The sequence below is a fragment of the Salvelinus fontinalis genome, unplaced genomic scaffold (assembly GCF_029448725.1).
Source record: "Salvelinus fontinalis isolate EN_2023a unplaced genomic scaffold, ASM2944872v1 scaffold_0007, whole genome shotgun sequence".
In the NCBI taxonomy this organism is placed as follows: domain Eukaryota; kingdom Metazoa; phylum Chordata; class Actinopteri; order Salmoniformes; family Salmonidae; genus Salvelinus; species Salvelinus fontinalis.
The window spans coordinates 1,386,524-1,407,233 of record NW_026600216.1 but is presented as its reverse complement, the minus strand read 5'-3'; the positions used below and the strand labels follow the sequence as shown (position 1 = coordinate 1,407,233).

General features: G+C 40.0%; 1 protein-coding gene across 2 annotated transcripts in view; it reads left to right on the top strand.

Moving 5' to 3' along the window:
• The window catches only part of LOC129842022 (epidermal growth factor receptor kinase substrate 8-like protein 2), a gene marked incomplete at its 5' end in the record, with an annotated part of 56,491 nt that extends 35,917 nt beyond the window's left edge, over nucleotides 1-20,574 (top strand). Inside the window, 8 exon segments of one of the 2 annotated variants that reach the window (XM_055910397.1) lie at nucleotides 1,623-1,791; nucleotides 2,152-2,186; nucleotides 2,420-2,528; nucleotides 14,052-14,182; nucleotides 14,798-14,880; nucleotides 15,754-15,943; nucleotides 18,274-18,406; nucleotides 18,716-20,574. In XM_055910397.1, the coding sequence (XP_055766372.1) occupies nucleotides 1,623-1,791; nucleotides 2,152-2,186; nucleotides 2,420-2,528; nucleotides 14,052-14,182; nucleotides 14,798-14,880; nucleotides 15,754-15,943; nucleotides 18,274-18,406; nucleotides 18,716-18,790 (925 nt within the window). 2 annotated transcript variants of the gene reach the window in all.
• Nucleotides 20,575-20,710: the final 136 nt, after the last annotated feature.

Sequence of the window (20,710 nt, the reverse complement as noted above, 5' to 3'; positions counted from 1 at the left end):
AGCATTAAGATTTCCGTTAACTGGAACTAAGGGGCCTAGCCCCAATCATGAAAAAACAGCTCCAGACCATTAATCCTCCTCCACCAAACTTTACAGTTGGCACTACGCATTGGGGCAGGGAGCGTCTCCTGGCATCCGCCAAACCCAGATTAGTCCGTTTGACTGCCAGAGGGTGAAATGTGATTCATCACTCCAGAGAACGAGTTTCCACTGCTCGAGAGTCCAATGGCGGCAAGCTTTTCACCACTTCAGCCGATGCTTGGCATTGCCCATTAAACTGTTCAGCCTGCTGTTATACTGTTCAGCCTGCTGTTAAACTGTTCAGCCTGCTGTTAAACTGTTCAGCCTGCTGTTCAGCCTGCTGTTATACTGTTCAGCCTGCTGTTAAACTGTTCAGCCTGCTGTTAAACTGTTCAGCCTGCTGTTAAACTGTTCAGCCTGCTGTTATACTGTTCAGCCTGCTGTTAAACTGTTCAGCCTGCTGTTATACTGTTCAGCCTGCTGTTATACTGTTCAGCCTGCTGTTAAACTGTTCAGCCTGCTGTTATACTGTTCAGCCTGCTGTTATACTGTTCAGCCTGCTGTTAAACTGTTCAGCCTGCTGTTATACTGTTCAGCCTGCTGTTAAACTGTTCAGCCTGCTGTTAAACTGTTCAGCCTGCTGTTATACTGTTCAGCCTGCTGTTATACTGTTCAGCCTGCTGTTATACTGTTCAGCCTGCTGTTAAACGTTTCAGCCTGCTGTTCAGCCTGCTGTTAAACTGTTCAGCCTGCTGTTCAGCCTGCTGTTAAACTGTTCAGCCTGCTGTTATACTGTTCAGCCTGCTGTTAAACGTTTCAGCCTGCTGTTCAGCCTGCTGTTAAACTGTTCAGCCTGCTGTTAAACTGTTCAGCCTGCTGTTCAGCCTGCTGTTAAACTGTTCAGCCTGCTGTTAAACTGTTCAGCCTGCTGTTATACTGTTCAGCCTGCTGTTAAACGTTTCAGCCTGCTGTTAAACTGTTCAGCCTGCTGTTAAACTGTTCAGCCTGCTGTTAAACGTTTCAGCCTGCTGTTCAGCCTGCTGTTAAACTGTTCAGCCTGCTGTTAAACTGTTCAGCCTGCTGTTAAACTGTTCAGCCTGCTGTTAAACTGTTCAGCCTGCTGTTAAACTGTTCAGCCTGCTGTTAAACTGTTCAGCCTGCTGTTATACTGTTCAGCCTGCTGTTAAACTGTTCAGCCTGCTGTTAAACGTTTCAGCCTGCTGTTCAGCCTGCTGGTAAACTGTTCAGCCTGCTGTTATACTGTTCAGCCTGCTGTTAAACTGTTCAGCCTGCTGTTAAACGTTTCAGCCTGCTGTTCAGCCTGCTGTTATACTGTTCAGCCTGCTGTTATACTGTTCAGCCTGCTGTTAAACGTTTCAGCCTGCTGTTCAGCCTGCTGTTAAACTGTTCAGCCTGCTGTTAAACGTTTCAGCCTGCTGTTAAACTGTTCAGCCTGCTTTTATACTTTTCAGCCTGCTCTTAAACTGTTCAGCCTGCTGTTAAACGGTTCAGCCTGCTGTTCTAATTCTTTATAAGTTGTTATACACTTGTTCTCTCTGTATCAGCATTAACAACCTCCCCCTGACCCCTGATCCCTGCAGGGCGGACTGGCCGCGGGACCAGTGTGCTCCTACTTACTTCCCTAAATTCAGGAACGGGTGGGAGCCCCCAGCTGAGCTGTTCAGGACCTCCCCGTGGGAGACAGAGGGATCAGGGGAACCTCCCAGGTCCCCCATATCCAACCTCATGTCCCCCTTCAAGTCAGATGAGGTGTGTACACACACAAACACGCACACACACACACACACACACACACGTTTTATACTCATAAATCTTTAGACTGCTGTCCATTTGAGTCATTCTAGTAGAATTCTCCCAGCCATCCATTGTTAGTTCTTCATTTGTTTGTTTACATTTCTTCATTGATGCAGGTTTGAAATACTTTGTGTTACATACTAGTTCAGTGTGTTACAGACAGAAACTAGTCCAGAACACATTTTTATTATTTAACTAGGCAAGCCAGTTAAGAACACATTTTCAATGACGGCCTACCCCGGCCAAACTCTCCCCTACCCCGGACGACGCTGGGCAAATTGTGTACCGCCCTATGAAATTTTCTCTCTCTTTCAGATTTTTGGAACCCAGTCTTTAAACTCATCGAATGGGTAAATGGATTATATTTCCCAGATTACTACTACTGTGATTCTACATTACATGCTGCTACTACTATTACTAAACAATAATGTTTCTCAAATTGTTATTTCTTCAGCTGCTATAAAACGTATACACTGTTGTAGTGTTTATACAGACCATGTAACTGAGGTACAGCTAAATCTGGGCCAATATTTCTCGTGCATGATCCATGAGAAATAACTCATACATTTCTCTCCTGTCCCAGGTCCAACAATGGGCTGACCTCCTTGTCCCGTAAATATGCCAAGATCCGCTACCACTTTGTGGCCCGCAATGCCAACGAACTGTCAGTACTGCAGGACGAGGTGCTTGAGGTACGACTGATAGTATATAGTCTGGTGCTGATAGTATATAGTCTGGTGCTGATAGTATGATAGTATGTAGTCTGGTGCTGATAGTATGATAGTATATAGTCTGGTGCTGATAGTATGACAGTATATAGTCTGTTGCTGATAGTATATAGTCTGGTGCTGATAGTATATAGTCTGGTGCTGATAGTATGATAGTATATAGACTGGTGCTGATAGTATATAGTCTGGTGCTGATAGTATATAGTCTGGTGCTGATAGTATGATAGTATATAGACTGGTGCTGATAGTATTTAGTCTGGTGCTGATAGTATGATAGTATATAGACTGGTGCTGATAGTATATAGTCTGGTGCTGATAGTATGTAGTCTGGTGCTGATAGTATGTAGTCTGGTGCTGATAGTATATAGTCTGGTGCTGATAGTATATAGTCTGGTGCTGATAGTATATAGTCTGGTACTGATAGTATATAGTCTGGTGCTGATAGTATATAGTCTGGTGCTGATAGTATATAGTCTGGTGCTGATAGTATATAGTCTGGTGCTGATAGTATATAGTCTGGTGCTGATAGTATATAGTCTGGTGCTGATAGTATGATAATATGTAGTCTGGTGCTGATAGTATATAGTCTGGTGCTGATAGTATATAGTCTGGTGCTGATAGTATATAGTCTGGTGCTGATAGTATATAGTCTGTTGCTGATAGTATATAGTCTGGTGCTGATAGTATATAGTCTGGTGCTGATAGTATATAGTCTGTTACTGATAGTATATAGTCTGGTGCTGATAGTATGATAGTATATAGTCTGGTGCTGATAGTATATAGTCTGGTGCTGATAGTATATAGTCTGGTGCTGATAGTATATAGTCTGTTACTGATAGTATATAGTCTGGTGCTGATAGTATGATAGTATATAGTCTGGTGCTGATAGTACATAGTCTGGTGCTGATAGTATATAGTCTGGTGCTGATAGTATATAGTCTAGTGCTGATAGTATATAGTCTGGTGCTGATAGTATATAGTCTGGTGCTGATAGTATATAGTCTGGTGCTGATAGTATATAGTCTGGTGCTGATAGTATGACAGTATATAGTCTGGTGCTGATAGTATGATAGTATATAGTCTGGTGCTGATAGTATATAGACTGGTGCTGATAGTATATAGTCTAGTGCTGATAGTATATATTGTCTAGTGCTGATAGTATATAGTATATAGTCTGGTGCTGATAGTATATAGTCTGGTGCTGATAGTATATAGTCTGGTGCTGATAGTATATAGTCTAGTGCTGATAGTATATAGTATATAGTCTGGTGCTGATAGTATGATAGTATATAGTCTGGTGCTGATAGTATATAGTCTGGTGCTGATAGTATATAGTCTGGTGCTGATAGTATATAGTCTGGTGCTGATAGTATATAGTCTGGTGCTGATAGTATATAGTCTGGTGCTGATAGTATGATAGTATGTAGTCTGGTGCTGATAGTATATAGTCTGGTGCTGATAGTATATAGTCTGGTGCTGATAGTATATAGTCTTTTACTGATAGTATATAGTCTGGTGCTGATAGTATATAGTCTGGTGCTGATAGTATATAGTCTGGTGCTGATAGTATATAGTCTGGTGCTGATAGTATATAGTCTGATGCTGATAGTATATAGTCTGATGCTGATAGTATATAGTCTGGTGCTGATAGTATATAGTCTGGTGCTGATAGTATATAGTCTGGTACTGATAGTATATAGTATATAGTCTGGTGCTGATAGTATGTAGTATATAGTCTGGTGCTGATAGTATGTAGTCTGGTGCTGATAGTATATAGTATATAGTCTGGGGCTGATAGTATGTAGTCTGGTGCTGATAGTATATAGTCTGGTACTGATAGTATATAGACTGGTGCTGATAGTATATAGTCTGGTGCTGATAGTATATAGTCTGGTGCTGATAGTATATAGTCTGGTGCTGATAGTATATAGTCTGGTGCTGATAGTATATAGTCTGATGCTGATAGTATATAGACTGGTGCTGATAGTATATAGTCTGGTACTGATAGTATATAGTCTAGTGCTGATAGTATATAGTCTGGTACTGATAGTATATAGTCTGGTGCTGATAGTATATAGTCTAGTGCTGATAGTATATAGTCTGGTGCTGATAGTATATAGTCTGGTGCTGATAGTATATAGTCTGGTGCTGATAGTATATAGTCTGGTGCTGATAGTATGTAGTCTGGTGCTGATAGTATGATAGTATATAGTCTGGTGCTGATAGTATGTAGTCTGGTGCTGATAGTATGATAGTATATAGTATGGTGCTGATAGTATGATAGTATGTAGTCTGGTGCTGATAGTATGATAGTATGTAGTCTGGTGCTGATAGTATGATAGTATATAGTCTGGTGCTGATAGTATATAGTCTGGTGCTGATAGTATATAGTCTGGTGCTGATAGTATATAGTCTGGTGCTGATAGTATGATAGTATATAGTCTGGTGCTGATAGTATGTAGTCTGATGCTGATAGTATGTAGTCTGGTGCTGATAGTATATAGTCTGGTGCTGATAGTATATAGTCTGGTGCTGATAGTATATAGTCTGGTGCTGATAGTATATAGTCTGGTGCTGATAGTATATAGTCTGATGCTGATAGTATATAGTCTAGTGCTGATAGTATATAGTCTAGTGCTGATAGTATATAGTCTGGTGCTGATAGTATATAGTCTGATGCTGATAGTATATAGTCTGGTGCTGATAGTATATAGTCTGGTGCTGATAGTATATAGTCTGGTGCTGATAGTATATAGTCTGGTGCTGATAGTATGTAGTCTGGTGCTGATAGTATGTAGTCTGGTGCTGATAGTATATAGTCTGGTGCTGATAGTATATAGTCTGGTGCTGATAGTATATAGTCTGGTGCTGATAGTATGTAGTCTGGTGCTGATAGTATGTAGTCTGGTGCTGATAGTATATAGTCTGGTGCTGATAGTATATAGTCTGGTGCTGATAGTATGTAGTCTGGTGCTGATAGTATGTAGTCTGGTGCTGATAGTATATAGTCTGGTGCTGATAGTATATAGTCTGGTGCTGATAGTATGATAGTATATAGTCTGGTGCTGATAGTATGATAGTATATAGTCTGGTGCTGATAGTATGATAGTATGTAGTCTGGTGCTGATAGTATATAGTCTGGTGCTGATAGTATATAGTCTGGTGCTGATAGTATGATAGTATATAGTCTGGTGCTGATAGTATATAGTCTGGTGCTGATAGTATGTAGTCTGGTGCTGATAGTATGTAGTCTGGTGCTGATAGTATATAGTCTGGTGCTGATAGTATATAGTCTGGTGCTGATAGTATGATAGTATATAGTCTGGTGCTGATAGTATGATAGTATATAGTCTGGTGCTGATAGTATGATAGTATGTAGTCTGGTGCTGATAGTATATAGTCTGGTGCTGATAGTATATAGTCTGGTGCTGATAGTATGTAGTCTGGTGCTGATAGTATGATAGTATATAGTCTAGTGCTGATAGTATGTAGTCTGGTGCTGGTAGTATATAGTCTGGTGCTGATAGTATGATAGTATATAGTCTAGTGCTGATAGTATATAGTCTGGTGCTGATAGTATATAGTCTGGTGCTGATAGTATATAGTCTGGTGCTGATAGTATGATAGTATATAGTCTAGTGCTGATAGTATATAGTCTGGTGCTGATGGTATGATAGTATATAGTCTGGTGCTGATGGTATGATAGTATATAGTCTGGTGCTGATAGTATATAGTCTGGTACTGATAGTATATAGTCTGGTGCTGATAGTATATAGTCTGGTGCTGATAGTATATAGTCTGGTGCTGATAGTATATAGTCTGGTGCTGATAGTATGATAGTATGTAGTCTGGTGCTGATAGTATATAGTCTAGTGCTGATAGTATAAAGTCTGGTGCTGATAGTATGACAGTATATAGTCTGGTGCTGATAGTATATAGTCTAGTGCTGATAGTATATAGTCTGGTACTGATAGTATGATAGTATGTAGTCTGGTGCTGATAGTATATAGTCTGGTGCTGATAGTATATAGTCTGGTGCTGATAGTATGATAGTATATAGTCTGGTGCTGATAGTATGTAGTCTGGTGCTGATAGTATGTAGTCTGGTGCTGATAGTATATAGTCTGGTGCTGATAGTATGATAGTATGTAGTCTGGTGCTGATAGTATATAGTCTGGTGCTGATAGTATATAGTCTGGTGCTGATAGTATGTAGTCTGGTGCTGATAGTATGATAGTATATAGTCTAGTGCTGATAGTATGTAGTCTGGTGCTGATAGTATGTAGTCTGGTGCTGATAGTATATAGTCTGGTGCTGATAGTATATAGTCTGGTGCTGATAGTATATAGTCTGGTGCTGATAGTATGATAGTATATAGTCTAGTGCTGATAGTATATAGTCTGGTGCTGATAGTATGATAGTAAATAGTCTGGTGCTGATAGTATGATAGTATATAGTCTGGTGCTGATAGTATATAGTCTGGTACTGATAGTATATAGTCTGGTGCTGATAGTATATAGTCTGGTGCTGATAGTATATAGTCTGGTGCTGATAGTATATAGTCTGGTACTGATAGTATGATAGTATATAGTCTGGTACTGATAGTATGATAGTATATAGTCTAGTGCTGATAGTATAAAGTCTGGTGCTGATAGTATGACAGTATATAGTCTGGTGCTGATAGTATATAGTCTAGTGCTGATAGTATATATTCTGGTACTGATAGTATGATAGTATGTAGTCTGGTGCTGATAGTATATAGTCTGGTGCTGATAGTATATAGTCTGGTGCTGATAGTATGATAGTATATAGTCTGGTGCTGATAGTATATAGTCTGGTGCTGATAGTATATAGTCTGGTGCTGATAGTATATAGTCTGCTGCTGATAGTATATAGTCTGGTGCTGATAGTATATAGTCTGGTGCTGATAGTATGTAGTCTGGTGCTGATAGTATATAGTCTGGTGCTGATAGTATATAGTCTAGTGCTGATAGTATATAGTCTGGTGCTGATAGTATATAGTCTGGTGCTGATAGTATATAGTCTGGTGCTGATAGTATATAGTCTGGTGCTGATAGTATGATAGTATATAGTCTGGTGCTGATAGCTTATAGTCTGGTGCTGATAGTATATAGTCTGGTGCTGATAGTATATAGTCTGGTGCTGATAGTATATAGTCAGGTGCTGATAGTATATAGTCTGGTGCTGATAGTATATAGTCTGGTGCTGATAGTATGACAGTATATAGTCTGGTGCTGATAGTATGACAGTATTTAGTCTGGTGCTGATAGTATGTAGTCTGGTGCTGATAGTATGATAGTATAAAGTCTGGTGCTGATAGTATATAGTCTGGTGCTGATAGTATATAGTCTGGTGCTGATAGTATATAGTCAGGTGCTGATAGTATATAGTCTGGTGCTGATAGTATATAGTCTGGTGCTGATAGTATGACAGTATATAGTCTGGTGCTGATAGTATGACAGTATTTAGTCAGGTGCTGATAGTATATAGTCTGGTGCTGATAGTATATAGTCTGGTGCTGATAGTATGACAGTATATAGTCTGGTGCTGATAATATGACAGTATTTAGTCTGGTGCTGATAGTATATAGTCTGGTGCTGATAGTATGTAGTCTGGTGCTGATAGTATGTAGTCTGGTGCTGATAGTATATAGACTGGTGCTGATAGTATATAGTCTGGTGCTGATAGTATATAGTCTGGTGCTGATAGTATATAGTCTGGTGCTGATAGTATGATAGTATATAGTCTGGTGCTGATAGTATGACAGTATATAGTCTGGTGCTGATAGTATATAGTCTGGTGCTGATAGTATGACAGTATTTAGTCTGGTGCTGATAGTATGATAGTATATAGTCTGGTGCTGATAGTATGACAGTATATAGTCTGGTGCTGATAGTATATAGTCTGGTGCTGATAGTATATAGTCTGGTGCTGATAGTATATAGTCTGGTGCTGATAGTATATAGACTGGTGCTGATAGTATATAGTCTGGTGCTGATAGTATGATAGTATATAGTCTGGTGCTGATAGTATATAGTCTGGTGCTGATAGTATATAGTCTGGTGCTGATAGTATATAGTCTGGTGCTGATAGTATATAGTCTGGTGCTGATAGTATATAGTCTGGTGCTGATAGTATATAGTCTGGTGCTGATAGTATATAGTCTGGTGCTGATAGTATATAGTCTGGTGCTGATAGTATATAGTCTGGTGCTGATAGTATATAGTCTGGTGCTGATAGTATATAGTCTGGTGCTGATAGTATGATAGTATATAGTCTGGTGCTGATAGTATATAGTCTGGTGCTGACAGTATATAGTCTGGTGCTGACAGTATATAGTCTGGTGCTGACAGTATATAGTCTGGTGCTGATAGTATATAGTCTGGTGCTGATAGTATATAGTCTGGTGCTGATAGTATATAGTCTGGTGCTGATAGTATATAGTCTGGTGCTGATAGTATATAGTCTGGTGCTGATAGTATATAGTATATAGCCTGGTGCTGATGGTATATAGTCTGGTGCTGATAGTATATAGTATATAGCCTGGTGCTGATAGTATATAGACTGGTGCTGATAGTATATAGTCTGGTGCTGATAGTATATAGTCTGGTGCTGATAGTATATAGTATATAGCCTGGTGCTGATAGTATATAGTCTGGTGCTGATAGTATATAGTCTGGTGCTGATAGTATATAGTATATAGCCTGGTGCTGATAGTATATAGACTGGTGCTGATAGTATATAGTCTGGTGCTGATAGTATGATAGTATATAGTCTGGTGCTGATAGTATGTAGTCTAGTGCTGATAGTATATAGTATATAGACTGGTGCTGATAGTATATAGTCTGGTGCTGATAGTATATAGTCTGGTGCTGATAGTATGTAGTCTGGTGCTGATAGTATATAGTCTGGTGCTGATAGTATATAGTCTGGTGCTGATAGTATATAGTCTGGTGCTGATAGTATGATAGTATATAGTCTGGTGCTGATAGTATGATAGTATATAGTCTGGTGCTGATAGTATATAGTCTGGTGCTGATAGTATATAGTCTGGTGCTGATAGTATGATAGTATATAGTCTGGTGCTGATAGTATATAGTCTGGTGCTGATAGTATATAGTCTGGTGCTGATAGTATATAGTCTGGTGCTGATAGTATATAGTCTGGTGCTGATAGTATATAGTCTGGTGCTGATAGTATATAGTCTGGTGCTGATAGTATATAGTCTGGTGCTGATAGTATGACAGTATATAGTCTGGTGCTGATAGTATATAGTCTGGTGCTGATAGTATATAGTCTGGTGCTGATAGTATATAGTCTGGTGCTGATAGTATGATAGTATATAGTCTGGTGCTGATAGTATGATAGTATATAGTCTAGTGCTGATAGTATATAGTCTAGTGCTGATAGTATATAGTCTGGTGCTGATAGTATGATAGTATATAGTCTGGTGCTGATAGTATATAGTCTGGTGCTGATAGTATATAGTCTGGTGCTGATAGTATGATAGTATATAGTCTGGTGCTGATAGTATATAGTCTGGTGCTGATAGTATATAGTCTGGTGCTGATAGTATATAGTTTGGTGCTGATAGTATATAGTCTGGTGCTGATAGTATATAGTCTGGTGCTGATAGTATATAGTCTGGTGCTGATAGTATATAATCTGGTGCTGATAGTATATAGTCTGGTGCTGATAGTATATAGTCTGGTGCTGATAGTATATAGTCTGGTGCTGATAGTATATAGTCTGCTGCTGATAGTATGACAGTATATAGTCTGGTGCTGATAGTATATATGGTATAGAGTCTGGTGCTGATAGTATATAGTATATAGTCTGGTGCTGATAGTATATAGTCTAGTGCTGATAGTATATAGTCTGGTGCTGATAGTATGATAGTCTGGTGCTGATAGTATATAGTATATAGTCTGGTGCTGATAGTATATAGTCTAGTGCTGATAGTATATAGTCTGGTGCTGATAGTATATAGTATATAGTCTGGTGCTGATAGTATATAGTCTAGTGCTGATAGTATATAGTCTGGTGCTGATAGTATGATAGTCTGGTGCTGATAGTATATAGTATATAGTCTGGTGCTGATAGTATATAGTATATAGTCTGGTGCTGATAGTATATAGTATATAGTCTGGTGCTGATAGTATATAGTCTAGTGCTGATAGTATATAGTCTGGTGCTGATAGTATATAGTCTGGTGCTGATAGTATATAGTCTAGTGCTGATAGTATATAGTCTGGTGCTGATAGTATATAGTATATAGTCTGGTGCTGATAGTATATAGTCTAGTGCTGATAGTATATAGTCTGGTGCTGATAGTATGATAGTTTATAGTCTGGTGCTGATAGTATATAGTCTGGTGCTGATAGTATATAGTCTGGTGCTGATAGTATGATAGTATATAGTCTGGTGCTGATAGTATGATAGTATATAGTCTGGTGCTGATAGTTTATAGTCTGGTGCTGATAGTATATAGTCTGGTGCTGATAGTATGATAGTTTATAGTCTGGTGCTGATAGTATGATAGTATATAGTCTGGTGCTGATAGTTTATAGTCTGGTGCTGATAGTATATAGTCTGGTGCTGATAGTATGATAGTATATAGTCTGGTGCTGATAGTTTATAGTCTGGTGCTGATAGTTTATAGTCTGGTGCTGATAGTACGATAGTATATAGTCTGGTGCTGATAGTATATAGTCTGGTGCTGATAGTATGATAGTATATAGTCTGGTGCTGATAGTTTATAGTCTGGTGCTGATAGTATATAGTCTGGTGCTGATAGTATATAGTCTGGTGCTGATAGTATATAGTCTGGTGCTGATAGTATATAGTCTGGTGCTGATAGTATATAGTCTAGTGCTGATAGTATATAGTCTGGTGCTGATAGTATATAGTCTGGTGCTGATAGTATATAGTATATAGTCTGGTGCTGATAGTATATAGTCTGGTGCTTATAGTATATAGTCTGGTGCTGATAGTATATAGTATGGTGCTGATAGTATATAGTCTGGTGCTGATAGTATATAGTCTGGTGCTGACAGTATATAGTCTGGTGCTGATAGTATATAGTCTGGTGCTGATAGTATATAGTCTAGTGCTGATAGTATATAGTCTAGTGCTTATAGTATATAGTCTAGTGCTGATAGTATGATAGTATATAGTCTAGTGCTGATAGTATATAGTCTAGTGCTGATAGTATATAGTCTGGTGCTGACAGTATATAGTCTGGTGCTGATAGTATATAGTCTGGTGCTGATAGTATATAGTCTAGTGCTGATAGTATATAGTCTAGTGCTGATAGTATATAGTCTAGTGCTGATAGTATGATAGTATATAGTCTAGTGCTGATAGTATGATAGTATATAGTCTAGTGCTGATAGTATATAGTCTGGTGCTGATAGTATATAGTCTGGTGCTGATAGTATATAGTCTAGTGCTGATAGTATATAGTCTAGTGCTGATAGTATATAGTCTGGTGCTGATAGTATGATAGTATGTAGTCTGGTGCTGATAGTATGATAGTATATAGTCTGGTGCTGATAGTATATAGTCTGGTGCTGATAGTATATAGTCTGGTGCTGATAGTATATAGTCTGGTGCTGATAGTATATAGTCTGGTGCTGATAGTATGACAGTATATAGTCTGGTGCTGATAGTATGACAGTATATAGTATGGTGCTGATAGTATGACAGTATATAGTATGGTGCTGATAGTATGACAGTATATAGTCTGGTGCTGATAGTATGACAGTATATAGTATGGTGCTGATAGTATGACAGTATATAGTATGGTGCTGATAGTATGACAGTATATAGTATGGTGCTGATAGTATGACAGTATATAGTCTGGTGCTGATAGTATGACAGTATATAGTATGGTGCTGATAGTATGACAGTATATAGTATGGTGCTGATAGTATGACAGTATATAGTCTGGTGCTGATAGTATGACAGTATATAGTATGATGCTGAGAGTATATAGTCTGGTGCTGATAGTATATAGTCTGGTGCTGATAGTATGATAGTATATAGTCTGGTGCTGATAGTATATAGTCTGGTGCTGATAGTATATAGTCTGGTGCTGACAGTATATAGTCTGATGCTGATAGTATATAGACTGGTGCTGAGAGTATATAGTCTGGTGCTGATAGTATATAGTCTGGTGCTGATAGTATGATAGTATATAGTCTGGTGCTGATAGTATATAGTCTGGTGCTGATAGTATATAGTCTGGTGCTGACAGTATATAGTCTGATGCTGATAGTATATAGACTGGTGCTGAGAGTATATAGTCTGGTGCTGATAGTATATAGTCTGGTGCTGATAGTATATAGTCTGGTGCTGATAGTATATAGTCTGGTGCTGATAGTATATAGTCTGGTGCTGATAGTATATAGACTGGTGCTGATAGTATATAGTCTGGTGCTGATAGTATATAGTCTGGTGCTGATAGTATATAGTCAATACAAGTCAACAAGGGTTAAAGGTCATGGTTGTGACATTGTGGCCCTGCAGGTGATAGAGGACGATAAACAGTGGAGTCAATACAAGTCAACAAGGGTTAAAGGTCATGGTTGTGACATGTGACTGTGGCCCTGCAGGTGATAGAGGGCGATAAACAGTGGAGTCAATACAAGTCAACAAGGGTTAAAGGTCATGGTTGTGACATGTGACTGTGGCCCTGCAGGTGATAGAGGACGATAAACAGTGGAGTCAATACAAGTCAACAAGGGTTAAAGGTCATGGTTGTGACATGTCACTGTGGCCCTGCAGGTGATAGGGGACGATAAACAGTGGAGTCAATACAAGTCAACAAGGGTTAAAGGTCATGGTTGTGACATGTGACTGTGGCCCTGCAGGTGATAGAGGACGATAGACAGTGGAGTCAATACAAGTCAACAAGGGTTAAAGGTCATGGTTGTGACATGTCACTGTGGCCCTGCGGGTGATAGAGGACGATAGACAGTAGAGTCAATACAAGTCAACAAGGGTTAAAGGTCATGGTTGTGACATTGTGGCCCTGCAGGTGATAGAGGACGATAAACAGTGGAGTCAATACAAGTCAACAAGGGTTAAAGGTCATGGTTGTGACATGTGACTGTGGCCCTGCAGGTGATAGAGGACGATAAACAGTGGAGTCAATACAAGTCAACAAGGGTTAAAGGTCATGGTTGTGACATGTGACTGTGGCCCTGCAGGTGATAGAGGACGATAAACAGTGGAGTCAATACAAGTCAACAAGGGTTAAAGGTCATGGTTGTCACATGTCACTGTGGCCCTGCAGGTGATAGAGGACGATAAACAGTGGAGTCAATACAATTCAACAAGGGTTAAAGGTCATGGTTGTGACATGTCACTGTGGCCCTGCAGGTGATAGAGGACGATAAACAGTGGAGTCAATACAATTCAACAAGGGTTAAAGGTCATGGTTGTGTCATTGTGGCCCTGCAGGTGATAGAGGACGATAAACAGTGGTGGAAACTGAGGAACAGGAGTGGCCAGTCAGGATACGTCCCCCACAACATCCTGGATGTGGTCATACTAGAGGAACCACACGGCATGGCTGAACCTCTCTATAGCCAGGTAATATTACATCCTGGATGTGGTCACACTAGAGGAACCACACGGCATGGCTGAACCTCTCTATAGCCAGGTAACATTACATCCTGGATGTGGTCATACTAGAGGAACCACACGGCATGGCTGAACCTCTCTATAGCCAGGTAACATTACACATAAACACACCCGACCTCACACACACATTAGAACGCACGTACGCGCACAGACACACAAACGCACACACACACACTATCATAAACACACACACACTATCATAAACGCACACACACAAACACACACACACTATCATGCACACACACACATGCACACAATATGATATGCACACACATGTATCTAGCATACACACACACACATCATCTTCATGATACCACCCCCCACCTCCGTACTTTACAAGCCCTGTACCCACCTACCAATACATCCGGGAAACCAGTTGAACACATTGTCAAACATGTTTGGAAAGATTAACCTGTTCTCCCTGGCAACATCCTTCCACATTTGACATTATGTAAGAGCATCTGAATAAGCACTATATAAATCCAATCTATTCATTAATTGTTAACCATCCTTTCATGTGTCTTTCTTTTGTCTCTGTGTGTGTGTGTGTCTGTGTCACCTCTGGTTGGCCAGCCCTACAGCCCGACCTCTCCCTCCAGCTCTCTAGGTAGAGGGGAGAGCTTTGACCTGGGCCGCTTCAAAGAATGTGAGTCTCATAGCTTTCATTTACTACTGCACAATCTAGATAACTGCTTATCTGAGCTATCTGAGATCAAAGTTTTTACGAGTTTCCTCATCTTGGCTATAGATGAGCAGGAATACCGCTTCAACAGTTACTTTCTCTGTCTCTCCGTTCTCACGTTACTTCTCTGTCCCTGTCTCTCCGTTGTCACGTTACTTCTCTGTCTCTGTCTCTCCGTTCTCACGTTACTTCTCTCTCTCTGTCTCTCCGTTCTCACGTTACTTCTGTCTCTCCGTTCTCACGTTACTTCTCTGTCTCTCCGTTCTCACGTTACTTCTCTGTCTCTGTCTCTCCGTTCTCACGTTACTTCTCTGTCTCTGTCTCTCCGTTCTCACGTTACTTCTCTGTCTCTGTCTCTCCGTTCTCACGTTACTTCTCTGTCCCTGTCTCTCCGTTGTCACGTTACTTCTCTGTCTCTGTCTCTCCGTTCTCACGTTACTTCTCTATCTCTGTCTCTCCGTTCTCACGTTACTTCTCTGTCTCTCCGTTCTCACGTTACTTCCCTGTCTCTGTCTCTCCGTTCTCACGTTACTTCTCTCTCTCTGCCTCTCCGTTCTCATGTTAATTCTCTCTCTCTGTCTCTCCGTTCTCACGTTACTTCTCTGTCTCTCTGTTCTCACGTTACTTCCCTGTCTCTGTCTCTCCGTTCTCATGTTAATTCTCTCTCTCTGTCTCTCCGTTCTCATGTTAATTCTCTCTCTCTGTCTCTCCGTTCTCACGTTAATTCTCTCTCTCTGTCTCTCCGTTCTCACGTTACTTCTCTGTCTCTCTGTTCTCACGTTACTTCCCTGTCACTGTCTCTCCGTTCTCACGTTACTTCTCCCTCCCTTCCCCCAGCTCGGACACACCAGATGGATGAGGTGAATGATGAGTTGTTGAAGAGGATCACTACTAATAAGTCCAATCCTCCGGGCCGTAACTTCAGGGTGGAACGCCCCTCAGACAGCAGCTCCTCTCCTCCTCTCACATTAGACTCCAGCCCACCGCAGGTCACCGCCTGGCTCAATGCCAAGGGATTCTCTAAACCGTGAGTCACCATACTTGGCTGTGTGTTAAGAAGACATGATATACTTGCGTACACAAACATAAAACACACGTAAACACACACAGGCAGACAGATATCAGTTAAGGTTATATACTTTTACAATCTTGATAAAGAGATAATTGACAAAGTGCTGTCTTCAGTTAGCTCATGGTATTATCATGCCTGTCTTCAGTTAGCTCATGGTATTAGCATGCTATATAGTCTTCAGTTAGCTCATGGTATTATCATGCCTGTCTTCAGTTAGCTCATGGTATTATCATGCCTGCCTTCAGTTAGCTCATGGTATTATGCTCTATGGTCTTCCGTTAGCTCATGGTATTATGCTCTATGGTCTTCCGTTAGCTCATGGTATTATCATGCTATATAGTCTTCAGTTAGCTCATGGTATTATCATGCCTGTCTTCAGTTAGCTCATGGTATTATGCTCTATGGTCTTCCGTTAGCTCATGGTATTATGCTCTATGGTCTTCCGTTAGCTCATGGTATTATGCTCTATGGTCTTCCGTTAGCTCATGGTATGATGCTCTATGGTCTTCCGTTAGCTCATGGTATTATGCTCTATGGTCTTCCGTTAGCTCATGGTATTATGCTCTATGGTCTTCCGTTAGCTCATGGTAGTATGCTCTATGGTCTTCAGTTAGCTCATGGTATTATGCTCTATAGTCTTCCGTTAGCTCATGGTATTATGCTCTATGGTCTTCCGTTAGCTCATGGTATTATGCTCTATAGTCTTCCGTTAGCTCATGGTATTATGCTCTATGGTCTTCCGTTAGCTCATGGTATTATGCTCTATGGTCTTCCGTTAGCTCATGGTATTATGCTCTATGGTCTTCCGTTAGCTCATGGTATTATGCTCTATAGTCTTCCTTTCTTCTTACTAATGACAGGGCTGTATCTAGAACTGCATGTTGAAGATAGAAACAGAATGAATAGAGCACACAATCTCCGACACTATTCCCATCTATCTGACAGTAGATCATACATTTCTATCTGAACTTTCTCCTGAGTGTCCATTGCCCCACGATGTCCATTTCTACCGTAATCAAGTCAAACCAAATGGATATTTTTTTAAATATTTTTATTAACCTAATAGACATATTTAAAACGATGTAACGTTAAAGTGTCCTTGTGCCAGCGTAGTTAAACTGTAATTACTTCAGGAGCCGGAATTAGTATGTTGTTAAATATTTCTTGAGTAAATGTCACGATCGTCAACGGGACTGAGAGAGGACCAAGGCGCAGCGCGTGGAAAGTACATCTTCTTTATTTTTAAAGAAGGAAAAAACAAAACAGCAAACAGAACAGACAACCGTGAAGCTATACAAACATCAGTGCTGACACAAAACACTTCGACATAGACAATTCCCCACAAACAGCTAAAGCCTATGGTTGCCTTAAATATGGCTCCCAATCAGAGACAACCGAAACCAGCTGTCTCTAATTGAGAACCCATTCAGGCAACCATAGACTTTCCTAGATACCTACACTCAACCATAGACACAGCTAGACACATTCACTCAACACAAACCCATACACTACACCCAACACCCCCTTTACCATATAACCACCCTAGACACTACAAAAAACACATACATTCCCCATATCACACCCTGACCTAACTAAAAAATTATTAAGAAAACAAAGAATACTAAGGCCAGGGCGTGACAGTAATTTGCATTTTAATTGTAAGAGTAAGAGTTTTTGTAACTACAGTACACAAGAGGAATAGTGACTGTTCCTTATTCCACTTATGTAATAACTCTGTTATTCTGGAATTATCTTATGCAACAGTATTGTTGCTATTGTAATGATCACAAAGTTACTACACATGTATAATGACGTGATGTCAAGTGGTACGTTATGTCTCACTCGTTATGAAAATATGTGTAAGTCATTTTGAGGTTGGAAAAGCGGTTGATCTTGAGATGATTCCATGTCCCTCACATGTTTCATTAACACACGCTACTTGTTGTCGTTTTTGGTTCTTCATTACATTTTGGGTAGCCATTAAATACAATTTTTTGATTTTGTTTTCAAATAACTTGCATATATTCAAATACATTAAAATAGTATTCGTTTTTCTGAGACCTGTATTTGAATATCACATAAAATATTTGCCTTTGAAAATGCTACATATCTAACTCGTTATTAAACTACCTAGAGTATTTCAAAAGTTGGTATTTTAAAATAAACTACAAAATACAACTATTTCCTGCCCAGGTCTGATGGGTAATGCAGTCTCTGTTCCCTACAGCACAGTGGATTGCCTGGGTATAGAGCATTATGGGTAACGTAGTCTCTGTTCCCTACAGGACGGTGGAGTGCCTGGGGAACCTGACGGGTGCTCAGCTCTTCTCTCTGAACAAGGAGGAACTGAAGGCAGTGTGTGGAGACGAGGGAGCCAGGGTCTACAGCCAGACCACCGTGCAGAAAGCCCAGCTAGAGGTCTGTATCACATGCATACATACTGACAGACGAACCAATGTACACACACACACACACACACACACACACACACACACACACACACACAGACACGTTATTCAAGCATTTTAAGGTAAGTAACTTAATTTATAACTTTATAACTTTAATAACTTTATTTATAACTTTATCACTTTATTCACTCAAGGAAAGAACTTAGTCTGATGTTGTTAAGACTGAAATAGTTGTCCAACAGGTTGACATGCCACACGTTTAGAGCCTTTTTGATGTTTAGAGATATAAAAATACTCAACCCTAAAAATCTATTTCCAGAAGAGCAGTGGGGATTCAGAGCTCCAAGAGATCATGAGACGACGACAGGAGAAGATCGATGCCGGCAAGGACTAATCTGAGCGTGGTCAATGACTGTCAACCAATCACAGCTCAGCACGGCTGGTCACCATAACAACCCTCTCCAGTACCAACCAACCAGAAGCCTTCCCCTCCCACAGTGCCCACCATTTCACCAACTATTTTGATCAGACAATCAACAGTTAACATTGGCATTTAATATAAATGTTATATACATTTATTTAAATTATATATTTATTTTTCTTCTTAGTGAATGTGTATGTTTACCTTTTTCTTCAATGATGTTCTCTAGTAATTATGACTGTTGCTTTTTGCTGCTTTGCCTGACAATGTTTCTAACTTTGTATAGTGGTGAGGGACCATATTAATTTACAGATAGTAGTGAGGGACCATATTAATTTACAGATAGTAGTGAGGGACCATATTAATTTACAGGTATAGTGTGAGGGACCATATTAATTTACAGATAATAGTGAGGGACCATATTAATTTACAGATAATAGTGAGGGACCATATTAATTTACAGATAATAGTGAGGGACCATATTAATTTACAGATAATAGTGAGGGACCATATTAATTTACAGATAATAGTGAGGGACCATATTAATTTACAGATAATAGTGAGGGACCATATTAATTTACAGATAATAGTGAGGGACCATATTTATTTACCGGTATAGTGTGAGGGACCATATAAATGTACAGGTATAGTGGTGAGGGACCATATTAATTTACAGGTATAGTGTGAGGGACCATATTAATTTACAGATAGTAGTGAGGGACCATATTAATTTACAGATAGTAGTGAGGGACCATATTCATTTACAGATAGTAGTGAGGGACCATATTAATTTACAGATAATAGTGAGGGACCACATTTATTTACCGGTATAGTTTGAGGGACCATATACATTTACAGGTATAGTGTGAGGGACCATAGTCATTTACAGGTATAGTGTAAGGGAGATGGTTTGTGCATCTGTGAGTTTGTGCAGCTGAGTGTGTGTGTGTGAGTGCGTATGTGACTGATGGCTGTGTGTGACTGACGGCTGTGTGTGACTGACGGCTGTGTGTGACTGACGGCTGTGTGTGACTGACGGCTGTGTGTGACTGACGGCTGTGTGTGACTGACGGCTGTGTGTGACTGACGGCTGTGTGTGACTGACGGCTGTGTGTGACTGACGGCTGTGTGTGACTGACGGCTGTGTGTGACTGACGGCTGTGTGTGACTGACGGCTGTGTGTCCCTGACGGCTGTGTGTGACTGACGGCTGTGTGTGACTGACGGCTGTGTGTGACTGACGGCTGTGTGTGACTGACGGCTGTGTGTGACTGACGGCTGTGTGTGACTGACGGCTGTGTGTGACTGACGGCTGTGTGTGACTGACGGCTGTGTGTGACTGACGGCTGTATGTGAGTCCATGTTTTATTTTCAGGGAATTCTTGAAGAAATGTTTTTTGTGAAATCGAATCAATAAGGTCCTCAATGTATATTGTCAAATTGGATGTTAATGTTCACATATCTGATTATACTCCAGTGTATTAAAATGTTATACTGTGTACTGAATAATGCTACATTATAATTTTGAGCAGTCTGTATTCTATACTCATATCCAGTCACACTGTCCAAATTGCTAAATATCCTCTAACTATTACTAAATATAGTTCTGTAATTCATTTCACATATCCTCCAACTTTTGCATCCCTGTGCCACAGTCTATATGAAGTATGTTTTAACGTTTACAATTTTCATCCAATCACATTTCTGTTCTGTGTACACGTGTTCATTCCTTCAATAATAAACCCGAGTTCAATTCTACTGCTGATCGTACTGAGTTCCATCCTTGGGTTACAGATTGTAGTCATATTACCGGTGGTGCAATCCAATCCTGTTCAAGCTCACGGAGGTCAGAACGTGACGTAAACTCACTCCACAGCTAGCTTGAAATGTGGCA